Below are 16,982 nucleotides of genomic sequence, written 5' to 3'. Positions count from 1 at the left end.
TATCAAGCTTCAATGAATACTTTGCATGATGTTAAAGTGAAAGATTTGAACCAATGTTCCGAAAATCAATCAAAATAAACACTCAGGATGCGTTTCCTGTTGAATACATTCTGATTGTATAATGGGATAGCGCCTCTCGCAACTGCTTCGCCTGGCTGGTATGCAATCTCGATCAGCGCTCCTATCAGCTATGCAAACCGAGTCGCATCATTCAGAATCATCGGTTTAGCAAACATCGCATATCGGAGATGAGAGAGATACCAACTGATCCAATCTGGATGTCGCTCACTCAGTATCCGCCTGGCTGATTAGAAATTGAAAAGACGGCGGAAGTGACCATCTTTCCATCACAAACACAACTACAGTTTGATTTTATTCTTACTGTAGTAAAAAAAGCTGTAAAATCAAATAAATTTATTAATTCGCTATGTTTAAAATCAAACAACACTTGCTAATGATCGGTTACATGTATCACTCGCTCACTGCCTGAACCATTCACTCCTGATCCTAGCCCAACATGATTCGCCGTATGCATCGCTCAATGGTGAGATTCCAATTTGATGATAGTGCTGCACTGTTTTGACAGCAAACATCGTGCTAGGTGATCTGTATTTTAGCGATGAATAGAACGATCGATGATCGGATAAGTCCAGTAGCAATCAATAACAAAACCCGATCGCTATACGTTCAGTTGCGAAGTGCATTCAGGAACATTCATTGAAAATGAGTGATTTTCGGAACACTGATTTGAACAGATTTACATAAGGAAATATTTATAATTTCTTCCACAAAGAAAAGTTTTTAGAATAACAAAGTAAATGGAAATATATTTTCTAAAAATAATCAAGCTTTTTGATAACATTCCCCAGATAGACCTAATCCATTCGAAAATCCAAAGGTATGAGCGTAGATTTAACTAAAATGTATGTAGGGGAGATGGGGGCATAATGGCCACCTTAAGGAAAACGGTTATTTAACCATAGAAAATAGCTATAATATGGAGGTTACATTATTGTTTCGTGTTCAGACACTTGAAAAGCCTATTCCCTAACGGGCTGAAACGTGAAAAACTAAATGAAAACGTTAAAAAATGCATTTTAAAAAATTTTGCCAAAAGCTGAAAACCAGCCACTGTGGAGGCATAATGAGAACCCCCCCTGAGGCAGTATGAGCACCATTAATCAGAGCAATATGTGCGTTTTTGCCGGGGAATCTAGCAGCGAATTCAATTCGATGAAGTCAGGTGAGTCGTAGATTTATCAAACAAAGCAATAACAAAATAATCTAGGTCTGTTTGTAGAATACAAACAATTCACGCACGCTCATACATTAAGTGCTTTGTTCGGAGGATGATGCTACTAGCCGTATAATGTAACAATAAATAAAAGCGATCATGAAATGTAAATGGAAAAAAATCACCTCGAACAGAAATCTAACTCTAGTCTTTTGATTACCTCTCCGACACCTTACCAATAGCCTAAATCGTCGGATGAAAACTAGTCAAGGTGTGGCGCTATAAATCAATTTTAATTCGCTGCTAGATTCTACGGCAGAAAATGCTCATTATGCCTCGATAATATGGTGCTCTATATGCCCTAGTCAACAAATTTAAGTAAAAACGTGTTTTAAAATTGATAAAAGTGAAAAATCAAAAATTTTATGATGGTAAAAATTGAGAAACAATGTGTACATCATGTTGCAGTGCGTACATTATAGATCAAGGTTATTTTAAGATCATAAGAGCTTATTTCGTGGTGCTCAAAAATTATAACATTTTCGTAACTTGAGAACCAAGCTAGTTTTTTTTAAATATCTCTGTAAAGATGATAAGGAGATTCTTTTTTTGTGAAAAATTAATACTATAGGAAGTACGAAACAAATCCTCATGAAAATTTATTTAAGAAAATACGTACTTTCGTAGAAAAGCGTAGTGCTCATTATGCCCTGGGTGCTCGTTATGCCCTCATCTCCCCTACCTAAAATTTGAATCTTCAAAAATTATCCAGACAACTGGTAGAATTTTCAAAATTAATGACATCAAGCGAACGTGTCTTCAGAATTTTATGCGTGTGGAAAATACAGAAATGTTATTTTGTGTCACATGCAGTGAATCAAATTGTCCCTGATATTGTTTTGAAACAAGCGACAAAGTCGGCGTGTGGTTTTGTCTTTATTCTATCTCTGTACGACAACCTTTTGTCTCTCCCGTATGTTTATCATTACAAAATGAGTAGGCAACCAAGAGTTGTCGCGTCGTTGAGAAGATAATGACAAATTCTAATGTGAAATTGTCCTGAAATTTAAAACGTAGGACAATCCGCTTCGATTATGTGGCTAATCTATCTGATTTCGTAAAAATGAAAAATTATGTGATCAGATCATAGCCTATCTGAGAAGAACTGTTGGGAAAGGAAAATATATTAGAATTGCTTCAGGGCAGGGACACTGGGTCGTGGCCATGGCCACTTTGGTCGGTTCCGGAACAAAATATATCAAATTTATCAGATTGACCTTGCGACATATTTATCTAAAGCTCTTGGCCTCTTCATGAAAGGAATCGATAGAAGAAGCGATTCGGGGACACTGGATCGTGGCCATGGCCAATCTGGCCGGTTCCGGAACGAATGATTTCGAAGTTATCGGATTGACATATTTCGTTCCGGAACCGGCCAGTTGGCCATGGCCACGACCCAGTGTCCCCGAGTCGCTTCTCCTATCAATTCCCTTCATGAAGGGGCCATGAGCTTTCCATTAATATGCCGCAAGTCTCAATCCGATAACGTTGAAATATTTCGTTCCGGAACCGGCTAAAGTGGCCATGGCCACGATCCAGTGTCCCCGAATCGCCTCTCTCATCGATTCCCTTCATGAAGAGGCCAAGAGCTTTCTATCAATATGTCGCAAGTCTCAATCCGATAACTTTGACATGTTTCGTTCCGGAACCTGTAAAATTGACCATGGCCACTACCCAGTGTCTCTGAATCGCTTCTCCTATCGATTCCCTTCATGAAGAGGCCAAGAGCTTTGTTCCAATATCTCGCAAGTTATGATCTGATATCTTTTAGTTGGTATTTTTGGAACAGCAACAAACGAATGTTCTGAAAAAATATTATCGGGATCCATCAGCAAAGAAATTTGTCTTTATCATTCCAAGCGTGCGACAACGACAAATATTTATTTGTTTTTGTCACGAAAAGTTCAAGTTGGGACAATGTCATTATCATTCGTTAGTAGGCGATTTTTGATTCACTGGCACATGTGATTCTTCAGTTTTGTTCAGTCCAATTGAACGAAAAATGAAATTTAATACATTGTATATTATTCATCAAATCTGTAATAATATGCAGGGTGGCCACTCAAAATCGATTTTAGATTTCCCGCATTTTTCCCGTCTTTTTCCCGCATGGTCTCACGAAATTCCCGATTTTGTAAAACAGAAAACCAAGCAAAATTCCGAATATGGTTTTGAATATTTATTTCTTTCAGTGGTAATTATCTTTCAATGATTTTTTTCGGTTATTTTTACCAATTATACTACAAATCGTTAGATTGATACGCAGGGTTTTTTTTAATTTTTAAAACTACGTCACTCGAGTCAAAAATGTTGAACGAATATGATTGTTCATAGAAGAAAAAGGGTAAGGTACACCAGGTAAGTGTGGACGTGGGGTAAGGGGAGACGATGGATGTTAAAAAAAATATTGTGTAGTATTTTTTCAAACTTTGAATGCAGAATGTAAAATTTACTTGTAATCTATCCAAAAACTGTAAAAGAAATACGATTAGATTCCAACTCAATCGCTCAAGCTGAACGGTTGTGTTCTCCCAACGTTTCGATCGGAGTGTGTTTTATTATAACTCGCTGCTTTTGTGAAATCGGACAGTGCAGTTAGTCCGAACGTGGTGGTTTGTTTTTCTACCGACCAAATCGTTTGCCGAATTCCAGAGACACGAAATTGAAATTGGCGTGAGTTTTATCTGGCCATCATCATCGGTGCGAGTGTTGTCGCCATCGGGGAAGTGTTGATTGTTCCCCCGACAAACCCGAGTGTGGATAACGTGGGAGCTGTTACCGTTGGTTCCGGTGCTGTTTGCCGTGGGTAGCAGGATACAGGACGTCTCGGTGGATCAGTCGTTTGCGTTCAAGAGCGTCATCAGCAGCAAAGACTCAACTTGGTCGCCATCTTCTTCCAAGGACCACGTGGTTGCTGAACAAAAGAAGATACATGCAATTGAAAAGTGCAAGAACCTTTGTAAGTCTCTTTTTTCATTTTTTCACTATTCTCTCGTCTATTTATTTCCCTGTACATATTTTGAATTTTGGTTGCTTCGGTCATATTTTAAACACGGGCGACATTCGTGTTCCCGTGCAAAAATATGAACGAAGGCGGGGGGTTAAACTCGTCATCGGTGGACGAAAAGGAAGCCATGTACGAGAATGAAGAACATTTGGAGGATTCAGACGATGCTGGTCCCTCAAGTGCTAATCATTCTCGTACGTCCAATAATTCTTCATCACCCACAGATGACAGTGTAGCTCCTCGACTCCGAACCTACACAGATGGTTCGTCTTTTTCTGGGCCATGGGTGGTTTTCATCCGGCCCAAAGCTAACGGCAAACAGCTAAACGTAGTGCAGATCACTAAAGATCTGGCGAGGTGGCCCTCCGTAACCTGCGTAACTAAGGTGCGACCAAACAAGTTGCGCGTTGTCGTGGACAATCATAAATCCGCTAATGAAATTGTTGCCAGCAAATTCATTAATTTAGAGTACCACGTCTACATTCCGTCTCGAAACGTAGAGATAGAGGGCGTGATCTCAGAAATGAGTCTGGAGGCTGGGTACGTTAAATCCCACGGCGTTGGTAAATTTAAGAGCCTTGATTCGACTTCGGTCGAAATCTTGGATTGCCGCCAACTCAATACTACCACCGTCGTAGAAGGAGTTAAAAAGTACTCGCCTTCAGCTTCATTTCGAGTGACCTTTGCGGGTACCGCCCTCCCTCACTACGTCTTGATTGACGGAGTTTTGAGGCTTCCTGTGCGGCTCTTCGTGCCTCGCCCGATGGAATGCAAAAATTGCATTAAATTGGGGCATACAGCTTCCCATTGTTGTAGCAAGAAGCGTTGCCCCAAATGCGGGGAGGTTCATGGGGATGGAGCATGCTCAGCAATAGAACAGAAATGTATCTATTGCGGGGGCTCACCTCATGACATCTCCTTGTGCGAGGCGTTTAAGAGCCGCTGGGATAGTCAAAGGCGCTCTTTGAAGGAACGGTCAAAACGTTCCTATGCCGCCATACTAAAGGGCGCGGCGCCTCCGATCCAACCGCAGTCCAGTAACATTTTCACAGTGCTGCCAGTTGACAACGAGGACACAACAGATGAGGAGAACCCGTTTATTTTTGTAGCGAACTCGCGAAAACGTTCAAAACCAACTACTAAGACCCCTAAGATTCCGAATAAAATCCCGACAATCAGCCCTCCAATCAACATCACCAAAAAAGTGATTGCTACAGACAAGAAAAAACAAGTTCCTCCTGGATTCCGCGCGACCTTTTCTCCACAGAATAATTCAACAGCAGCTGGGACTTCAAAAGCTCCCGTTACTAATGCGGATTTGTCAGAATCAACTCATCAACCGGGACTTTTCAAGTTTTCTGACATACTTAATGGAATTTTCACGTTTTTTAACGTTTCGGAATCCATAAGAAGTATTGTTAGTGCAATGCTTCCTATGGTTAAGACATTTTTGAAGCAATTGATGCAAACTTGGCCCCTTCTTTCAGTGTTTATCTCTCTCGATGGCTAATTTACGCCGAGAGGTCGGAGATATCACTGTTTTACAGTGGAATTGTCGTAGTCTCGTCCCTAAACTGGACCCGTTCAAATTTTTACTTCATGAAACTAGTTGCGATATTTTTGCGTTGTCCGAAACTTGGCTTTCTTCACAATCTAACATCTCATTCCACGATTTTAATGTCATACGTCTAGACCGCGACGATTCTTATGGAGGGGTGCTTTTGGGGATCAATAAGCACCACTCCTTCTATAGAATCCACCTCCCTTTATCAGGAGGAATTGAAGCTGTTGCATGTCATACAACTATAAGAGGTAAGGACTTATGCGTTGTCAGTTTGTACTGGCCTCATAGAGTTGCAGTGGATCGACGTCACCTAGAGGACCTGTGCTCAGTGCTCCCTGAGCCAAGGTTGATCCTGGGTGACTTTAATTCGCATGGAACTGTCTGGGGAGAACAAATTGACGATAGTCGTTCTACTCTTATCTATGACATTTGCGACAGTTTCAATTTAACAATTTTGAACACGGGTGAAAAAACACGAGTACCTAAACCTCCTGCAAGACAAAGTGCAATTGACCTCTCACTCTGCTCAAACTCACTATCATTGGATTGCCAGTGGAAGGTAATCCCTGATCTCAATGGTAGTGATCACTTGCCAATCAAAATTACAATCACCAATGGGGTTAGCTCTTCAAACACAATAAATATGACATATGACTTTACAAGACACATCGACTGGAAAAAATACTCGGACGAAATAACATCAGCAATCGGTTCTACGAATGTTTTACCTCCTGCAGAGGAGTACCACTTTCTTTCACGTTTAATACATGAAAGTGCACTTTGCGCTCAAACAAAACCCATCCCAGATTCATCAGTTCCCCGAAGGCCTCCAAACCCATGGTGGGACCAGCAGTGTTCCAAGCTTTATAAGGACAAATCAAAAGCATTCAAAGATTTTCGGAAATATGGATCTCTCGCCCTTTTTGAAGTATATGTTTCCCTTGAAAATCAGTTTAAAAAATTGGTCAAGGGGAAGAAAAAGGCGTATTGGAGGAATTTTGTGGGTGGCTTATCAAGAGAAACATCCTTGAGTACCTTGTGGAGAGTGGCACGAAGCATGCGTAATAGATCATCTACGAATGAAAGTGAGGAATATTCACATAGATGGATATTTAACTTCGCACGGAAAGTCTGTCCAGATTCTACGCCTGTACAAAAAATAATCCGGGATGTGCTTCCTGAAAGGTGTGGTCTGGATTCCAGTTTTTCGATGGTCGAATTCTCACTTGCCCTCCTCTCTTGCAACAATTCAGCTCCGGGTATTGATAAAATTAGATTTAACTTGTTGAAAAACCTTCCGGACGCCGCCAAATTTCGCTTGTTAAATTTATTTAATCAATTCTTGGAGCATAACATTGTTCCCCAAGAGTGGAGACAAGTGAGAGTTATCGCTATCCAAAAGCCCGGAAAACCAGCGTCCGATGCGAATTCGTACCGTCCAATAGCGATGTTGTCTTGTATACGTAAATTGATGGAGAAAATGATTTTGTTTCGTTTGGATAAATGGGTAGAAACAAATGGCCTCCTTTCAGATACTCAATTTGGGTTTCGAAGGGGCAAAGGAACAAACGATTGTCTTGCTTTGCTGTCTTCAGAGATACAAATGGCGTACGCAAAACGTGAGCAAATGGCTTCAGTGTTTCTAGACATAAAGGGAGCTTTTGATGCAGTCTCAATAGAGGTGTTGTCAGACAAGTTGCACTCCCGGGGTCTGCCTCCACTATTGAACAACATCTTATACAGCTTGCTTTGTGAGAAACATCTGAACTTTGCTCACGGAGATATTGCAATTAGAAGAACCTCCTACATGGGCCTCCCACAGGGTTCATGTTTAAGTCCACTTTTGTACAACTTTTACGTAAGTGACATCGATACTTGTCTCTCTGAAGGCTGCACTCTAAGACAACTTGCAGATGACGGCGTGGTGTCTGTCACAGGATCTTCCGAGTCTCATCTGCACAGACCTTTACAAGATACTTTAGACAGATTGTCTTCCTGGGCGTTGGGGCTTGGGATTGAGTTTTCCCCTCAGAAAACGGAGATGGTTGTTTTCTCTAAGAAACATAGACCTGCTCAACCGAAGCTTCAACTCCTAGGCAGAACGATCACTCAATCGAGGTGTTTTAAGTATCTTGGGGTTTGGTTTGACTCCAAGTGTACCTGGAGAGCCCACATTGAGTATCTGAAAGGAAAATGCCAACAAAGAATAAATTTTCTCCGATCAATCACAGGCACCTGGTGGGGAGCCCACCCAGAAGATCTTTTAAAATTGTATCGAACAACCATTCTTTCAGTGATGGAATATGGTAGCTTCTGTTTCCAGTCAGCTGCCAAATCTCACCTCATCAAACTCGAGCGTATCCAATACCGTTGTCTCCGCATCGCAATGGGCTCTATGCCCTCAACGCACAACATGAGTCTTGAAGTTTTGGCAGGAATACTCCCTTTGAAAGATCGATACAATCTACTATCACTTCGGTTCCTCATCAGGTGTGAGGTCATGAACCCATTGGTGATCGTTAATTTTGAAAGGTTACTTGAGCAAAATTTTCGAACAAGATTTATGTCTGTATACTATGTCCTCATGTCAATGCAGGTAAACCCTTCTTCGTACTCTCCAACTCGTGTTTTCAGCCCACACTACGATAATTCTTCTGTCCAGTTTGATTTGTCTATGCAGCAGGAAATTCGTGGAATCCCGGATTCGCATCGCCCACTTCTGATTCCAAGAATTTTCGAAGCTAAATATAGACACGTCGATGCTGACAAAATGTACTTTACCGATGGGTCTCTAATTGAGGAATCAACGGGATTCGGAGTGTTCAACGAAACAACTAGCGCCTCTTATAACCTCCAGTCTCCATGCTCTGTGTATATAGCAGAGTTAGCTGCTATTCACTGGGCCTTGGACAGCATCGCCTCACGGCCTGTTGGGCACTACTACATTGTAACGGATAGTCTAAGCTCAGTTGACGCAATACGATCAATACGACCGGGAAAGCACTCGCCGTTCTTCCTAGAGAAGATACGGGATACTTTGAGTGCTTTAACAAGACGTCGCTTTCCCATTACCTTTGTTTGGGTTCCCTCTCATTGCTCGATAGTGGGCAATGAGAAGGCAGACTCTCTGGCAAAGGTGGGGGCGACGGAAGGCGACACGTATCCACGTGAAATCGTCTTCAACGAATTCTACTTCTTGGTACGAGAGAACTCTCTTGTCAACTGGCAGCGCAAATGGGACGAGGATGAGGATGGTCGGTGGCTCCACTCGATTATCCCAAAGGTAAGCCTTAAACCATGGTTCAATAGATTGAACTTGAGTCGGGATTTTATTCGTATATTTTCCCGTCTCATGTCCAATCATTGTTCCTTAGACGCGGTACTCTATCGTTTTGACATTGCTGGCAGCAATTTGTGTAGTTGCGGCCAAGGTTACCATGACATCGAGCATATTGTTTGGTCGTGTGAGGTCCATCTTGTCGCCAGAACGAATTTAATAGACTCCCTTAGGGCCCGAGGAAAACCACCTAATGTTCCAGTTAGAGATGTACTAGCTGTGCTAGATTTGGACTACATGTTCGAAATCTACCTTTTTCTAAAAGCTATCGATCTTCGTCTATAATTTCTTTTTTATTTTCATATTTCCCTTTCTATCTTCCTTTCTCCTCTCACAAAGTGTTAAGTTAAGAAAACAATTGTAAACAACAAAATCGATTTTGGCTCCTTAAAGCCTAAAGGTATGAGCCGTTTCAAATAAAGAATTGTTAAAAAAAAAAAAAAAAAAAAGAAATACGATTCCGAAAATAGCGGTTGTTTACAGCGAATTTTTGTTAATTTTCTATTTTTAACTACGATGTCGAGTTGATGTGCATCTTTTACGATGGAAAGTTTCTCGTAAACTAGCTGGTTCTTGACGAAAAACTCTAAATTGAAACAATCCTTACAGTTAGAATAAAAAGAAACAGCGGTGAAGAAAAAAAAAGTTTATTTACAAAAAACTAAAATTGTGTCTCCAAACCCTACCTGGGGTGTGGATGGGGAGGGCTTAACACACCCTTGATGTTTACACATTTTTATCAATTTTCCCTCCTTCATCCAATACAATTTAGCGATATTTAGCATTCGGATCATAAAAAGTTCTGTAAAGTACTTGTTTGTTCTGGAATAAGCATATATTTTCGATAAAATCGTGTGTTGCAACATAAATTACTCATAATAATCATTGAAAAATACCTTACTAATAGTACCATGAACTTTTTTCAAATTTTTGACGGTTCGAGCAATAAAGTAACGTATTGAACCAAGAAAACAAAAATTTGTTGAAAATTTCCTGTAAAAATCAAAGGGAAAATCTACTGTCCTCACTTACCCCATAGAGCGGAGTAAGTGAAGACACCAGCAACAATTTACAAGATAACTTTCCTTGCTTTGCGTCTATCAAGCTCATCTCTTCAACGTTTATAAACAACATGTTGTGCATCAAATTGAACCTAATTTTATCAAAATTGAACCACTGCTGATTTTTTAATGGTTTTCTCAAGTTGACCTATACGAAAAACCGTCCACACTTACCCCAGTGGACCTTATATTAATTAAAAAGTGTGTGATAATCGTTCTCCGCTGTATTTGTTTCTAAGATATTTTTAAGTATTTTAATTTTTTCGTCCATCAAGCTTGCCTCTCTCTGAGCGTCAGATAACACCTTCAATTTTTTCGCCACCAGTTTCTTTGCCTTATTTTCTGCCTCTCGCTTCCGTTTTGCAATAGTTTCTTTCAGATTCTTCTCTATTTTTTGCTTTTAAGGACTCGACATACCTCAGGTGAGAATTGCGAGCAAAGACGATTTCGTTATGGTTATTCCCGTTGTTCAATGAAGCAAATTGAAACTAGTCGAAACCGATCGAACTCAGCAGGAAGATCCGTTTCGACCTGGTAGAATTCATCGAAGTCAATTGGAAAGAGACAGGTGATCAATTGTAAATTCATTTCTACTTGTTTCGACCTATTTCGACCAAACTTCATTGAACAGACTTTCACTACGCCAAAAATTCCCGACTTTTCGAAAGAATTCCCGGCTTTTTCCCGCTATTTTCCCGTTGAATTTCAAATCCCGTCTTTTTCCCGCATTTCCCGCTTTTCCCGAATGGGTGGCCACCCTGAATATGATTTTGTAGCCTTCGTAGAAAATTCGTGACAAATTAAAAAGAAATAGTACATTTTAACTGGCAAAATTAGTTCTAGGATACTTTTCGAAACAAAAATTAATAAAAAAATAAATCAACGGTGATCATCTCTTTAAAAAAAATTAAATAAAAATATGTCCGTTACTCAAACTTTGATCAAAATTTGTGTGCTTTTGGTAAAAATTGGCTGTAGGAATCACATTTGAAATAAGAAACGTTTTCAAAGGTTCAAAGGTTAACTGTATTTGAAAACATACATACATTATAATAATTTAAAAAAAAACTGCTTCGGGGTGTAAAAGTCAATTTAGTTTTTGTCTACAAGTATTCAGATTAAATTTCCAAATAGATTTTCAGAATTGAAATTTTTATTCATTCTCAATGCTGATTCAAATTTGAAAAGCTGTCAAACTTTAATTTGTAATTCTCAATTCTTAGTTTTTAATTTTGTAATTGAATTCCATGTATCAATTCACTTTTTAACCCGTTATTTATTGAGAAAGCTTTCCAGATTTTTTCTGTACGTATCAATGCTGGGTAAATCCGGGCATGGGGTTTCTAAATTTTGAACTAAAAAACCCAGCCCTAATCTACCTATTTTGCATAAAACGGCAAGAGCAAAGCTGAAAAATAAACACACGAAAAATGATTTTTATCAAGGCACATCAGCGGCGTTCGAATCTTATCTCACAATTTCAAAAAATGATAATTTATCTCGGTAAATCAATTTGAAAATTATGAATTTCGTAAAAAATTTAAATAATCCTGGGAAAACTGGGCCTATTTCCTCGATATCTGGGTAACCGGACTGGGCCGGGTATTTCCAAATTTTTCGTTGAAAATCCGGGCTAGATCGGTTAAAACCGTATTTTCAACCAGGCAATCCGGAACCCACCCCACGTTCAGTTCAACCGACTGAACATTTTTCTCGTTTGTTACAGAGATTGTTTTCATATCTACGTTCAGGGTTCATATTCTAAATAAACCTAACTTTGCCCGTACATTCTGCCGCACGAACATTATAGTTAAATGGTAGGTACATTAGTCAAGGTTTAGACTGTGATGACTTCACGAAGGTCAGATTTATAAAGCCAAGATTTTCTGCCCTAATTTTACATTAATTTTAAAAATATACTAGCCATATTTCCAATAGTTAAACACGCCTTTAGTTTTAGAACAAGTTTTATCCCTGGAATTGATCATTCTAAATTATCTATTCTTTATTTTTTAAACTCTTTTCAGTTCCTCTGAGGAGCTCTACTCGGCCGAGAGCGCTTCCTCCTCGGAAGAAGTGATGGAAAATGAAGCGGTGCTGGTGGACGAGCCGGATTTCGATCTGCTGATCTTCACCCAGCGGTGGCCGATAACGGCGTGCTACGAGTGGCGCGAGAAAAGTTCCCAGAACATCTGTGGCCTGCCATCGCCCAAGAACATTTGGACCATCCACGGAATTTGGCCAACCAAGCTGAACACCATTGGGCCCAGCTTCTGCAACAAAACGGCCGTGTTCAACGTTACGGAGCTGGATTCAATTGAAACCCAACTGGAGCAGTTTTGGATCAATGTGGAGAAAAATAAACCCTACGATTCGCTGTGGCGGCACGAATGGCTCAAGCATGGAACTTGTGCGGCCAGCGTGATGCCCCAACTTAACACTGAAAACAAATATTTCGGTCAAGGTCTCTCGTGGCTACAGCAACACTCCATGGCAAATGTGCTGCAGGAGAGTAAAATCACGCCGGGAAACAACTATACGGTGCTGGAAATCCACACCGTTCTAACAGATCATTTCAAAACTAACGTTGCCATCGAATGTTTCCACGATCGTGAAACCAAACAGCAATATCTCAACGAAATTCGACTTTGCTTCAACAAAAGTCTGGATCTCGCCGATTGCGATGGCATTCTGTTTGAGGAAGTGACTGCCGGATTCCGTGATGGAAAAATTATAAGCAATTGTTCCCCAAATAAACCGATCGTATATCCGGCCACGGTGCCGTCGTCCCGATTCGAGAAGACCTACACCCACATGTCCCCCTTTGATCTGCACAGGAAATTCGTGGAAGAACATAAGAAGGCTAAAGAAAATCGCACGATGAAACTTCTGGTCAACTTGTACAAGCTAATTCAGTTACTTAAGTGGACGACAGTCTAGAGGAGAGGAAAAGAAAGCGCCCAATACCATCCCGAAATTTGTAAAAGACTTTCAAGCTTTTACCCCACATTTGTTATATGTTTTTAACCCTTTGGCTAGGTATGAGAAGAAAAAAACTCTTGAAAATGTTTTCTCATTTTTTCAGCCGTTTTGTAATATAGCACGCATCTCCCATCATCAACATCAGCAATCATCATCGTGTTAATAAAAATTTAGTTATACATCCAACTAATTAAAAGTAATGCTTCGAAATTCCTTCAAACGTCCAAAAAACTGAAAAAGTATTGTTATATTGTAAATCAACTTTATTGTGGCAAAACGAAACGATTATTTGAAGTAATTTAAAACTTAAAAAAGATTAAAATCAATGTTGAATAGAGGAATCTTCAATCACCCGAAGGGACTCTGCAAATTATTTGCAAAAATTATATACAAAACTTTTAAATAACACAATTCCAAAGTTTTCTACTATAAGAGTTTAAATGTGTATGAATCCATTGAAAAAGAAAATAAAACAAACACATTTATTTTCAGGTTATAATGAAACAGAGTCGCCCCATTAAAATACAAACGGTTTACTTAACCTTTCTTTGCGGTTCTATATGGGGGGGGTCTATATGACCCGAACTGTAGGGGAGAGTGGGGATACTTGATCCCCTTTTCTTATTTTCACCGTATCTTTTTGGAAAATTTAGCAACTCGCCGTCTTTGACATTTTCTGACAGCTTGTAACTTCAAGTTTCTATGCTCCAAAAATTAGAACGATACTTGAACCCGTTGAGGAACTAGAAACATATTCGTGGGAGTTAAAAAATTGCGATTTTTCTGAAGTTAGGGGAGACTTGATCCCCTATTGAAGGAGCTTGATCTTTTATTCAGGGAGCCCCAATCCTTGTATAAAAATCAAACAAAACCCCAAGATAGAATATTAATTGACTATTTTGGTCATGTTTGTTCTCACTTCACAATTTATAGCAGACATAAGAAGAAAATTCTATAACTTTGTCTCAACGCTAATAACATTGCATACTTAAAGGCGCTATTTTTTATAACTAAGAGAAAATTAATTATTTTTGCTCTTTTCTTCAGATAGTTGTTTGATAAATATTAGTTGTTGGATAAATATTAGTAATTTCGTAATCAGCAATCATACAGATCAATTCAGAAGAAGAATACGCCGTTTGGAAGGGGGATCAATTGTACCCAACTCTAGGGGATCAATTGTACCCATAATCAACATTTAAAAAAACTTTTTCTGAAAAAAGTTGAGAGTTTTCCATTGCTTTGAAAAAATTGCATTATGAAGCTCATTTTACGCTCGAACTATTGATACATTGGAACAAATGTTTTTTTCATAATTTTCCCATGTAAGGAACATTTTAAAGTGATGAAAAAAGTGATGAAGAAAGTTACATTTTGTGAAATTTTTCAAACAAAGTTCAATTACTCAAACAATTATTTTGATAAAAAAAAATTTTAAACTACAAGCATTGTTATTTTGCTCATTTTGGCACATTTTTCTAGAACATTTGATCTTTGTAAGACATTCCAGTTTCGAGATATAGCTAAGGAATCAAGTATCCCCAGGGATCAAGTATCCTCATTCTCCCCTACTTTCTTGAAGTGCTATCTCCGGAACGGTTAAAGCTACCCACATGAAAATTTTTGACTTGAGCTCTCCGAGTAGCTCTACAATTTCTCATTTTTAGATTTTTGAATAGGGTTACTAGAGTCACCCAGCATATAAAGTACCATTATCAGGTTAGAGTCATATAGATCCGGATTATTGATTTGGTTATAAAATCAAAACTACTTAACCGATTTTTATAAACACTACCATTTTGCAATCGTCCAATGTCTGCTTTGGGTTTGAGTTTAAATTTTTGTGATTTTGATTTTTGTGGTCTTAGGAAAACGACATTTAAACTGAAAAGTCCTTAAAAATGGGTGGTTTGCATCGACCCTCAGCGAATTTATAAAATATTTCGTTGTATTTTTCCGCGGTTCTTAATGTGATAGAAATATAACAAATTAAAATTAGGTTAGTTTCCATTGGTTTTCATGTTTATGAATTAAATAATTTATCAACCCAGTTTTATAAACATAAGCTAATTGTTCACTGGTTTTCAAGAACAAAATCAATGATTTTTTATTTTTCTTATAATTTCATTCATGAAATATAACATCAGAAATCAAAAAAAAAATTTACTTTAAATTTATCTTTAAATCATCCAAAGTTTAGCTGTTATAAGGAAATTTGATTATTTCAACCGGAGTTGTCACGAGTCACGATCTTTGATCAAAAACGCCATCTTTTTTGCCCATTTTGTTTTCGGCTCATTTTTAAGACTCAAAAAAATGATAATAATTATTTTCTTCACAACAACATATAATAGTGAACATGTAGACGACTCCAAAATGGTAGAATTTGTGAAAATCCGGTTCAGTAGTTTTGAAGATAAAGCCAAAATAGTAATCCGTGTCTATATGACTCTAACCAGCTAATTATCCTTTTTTTGACGGCAAAGGAAGGTTAAATTCTATCATATTTATATTAGAAAACTTGACTAGGCGAAATGTTTCTGAATGCGCATATTGAGTGATATGCGCATACCGCCGATTGACGAAATGGCTGTTAGATTAACATATCTAATCAGTGGGAAAGATACAAAAACGCGTGATCGGTAATGGTAATGGCCGATGAACCCACGAATGTGCCGGTTGAGGATCAAGGGCCGGTTCTTCAACATCAGCATCATCAACGTGCACAGCCCTCAGCCCGCGTAGCTGGAGCGTGAATACGACCGCTGCCCAAAACGTGATATCAAGCTCGTCATCGGGAATTTTAACGCTGAGGTCGGCCAGGAGGAGGATTTCAAACAGACAATTGGATGGTTCAGTGCACACCAGCTGACCAACGAAAACGGCCTCAGACTTTCTCAGATTTCGCCGCCTCCAAACGAATGGCCGTACGTAGTACCTAGTAGTACACCTGGAGATTAGCGTACCCAACGCAATCACAGATCGACTACGTTCTGATAAGACAGCCGGCACTTATCGGACATCATCGACGTCAGATCCTGTCGAGGCGCCAACATCGAGTCAGACCACTATCTGGTGATGGTGAAGATGCGCCCAAAACTCTCCGTAGTGAACAACACACGAAACCGGCGCCTGCCTCGGTTAAATATCGCACGACTGAAGCAGCCTGAGGTCGCGGCAGAGGGCGAGCTTGACGAAGCCCCTCTCGAGGACTGTTGGGATACCATCAAAACAGCCATTAACGGTGCTGCGGAGATCCTCATCGGGCATGTGGAACGAACTCAACGGAACGACCCGTTCGACGAGGAGTGAAGGAGGGTGATGGACGAAGAGAATGCCGCGCGCGCGGCTGTAGTGCAAAGAAACACCCGTCGAAATGTGGAAAATCACCGACAGCGGAAGAGGCAGCGAGTTCGAATTTTCCAGGAGAAAAAGCGCCGCCTGGAGGAGGAGGAGCTCGAGGAGCTGGAGCGGCTGCATCGATCCCAAGTAAACGAAAGTCAAAACGTGGAAGCAGCACTTCGATGAACACCTTAACGGCGCACATGCAGGAGATCAAGACGGTGTGAAAAGATACATCGCCGGCGTAGCCAATGACGAGGTTGAGCCACTCCCAACGAAGAGTGAAGTTAAGGAAGCCATTCACCAGCTGAATAGCAACAAGTCGGCTGGGAAGGGTGGTATCGCAGCTGAACTCATCAAAATGGGCCCGGTTGGCCGACTGCTTACACCGGTTG

The 16,982-nt window shown here is 39.8% G+C and overlaps 2 protein-coding genes across 4 annotated transcripts in view; both read left to right on the top strand.

The window, feature by feature from the left end:
* Positions 1-13,431, top strand: part of LOC129749563 (ribonuclease Oy) — a 30,784-nt gene extending 17,353 nt beyond the window's left edge. The window contains exon 2 of the mRNA XM_055744577.1: positions 12,291-13,431. Coding sequence (XP_055600552.1) covers positions 12,291-13,203 — 913 coding nt within the window. The 3' untranslated portion in view covers positions 13,204-13,431. The remainder of the gene's footprint in view (positions 1-12,290) is intronic.
* The window catches only part of LOC129749562 (mucin-2-like), a 265,074-nt gene that overhangs the window by 162,371 nt on the left and 85,721 nt on the right, over positions 1-16,982 (top strand). The window lies entirely within an intron of this gene.

This window comes from Uranotaenia lowii, chromosome 2 (assembly GCF_029784155.1).
Source record: "Uranotaenia lowii strain MFRU-FL chromosome 2, ASM2978415v1, whole genome shotgun sequence".
NCBI classification, from domain to species: Eukaryota; Metazoa; Arthropoda; class Insecta; order Diptera; family Culicidae; genus Uranotaenia; species Uranotaenia lowii.
The sequence above is the reverse complement of the archived record's forward strand: the minus strand, read 5'-3'. Positions and strand labels throughout refer to the sequence as shown.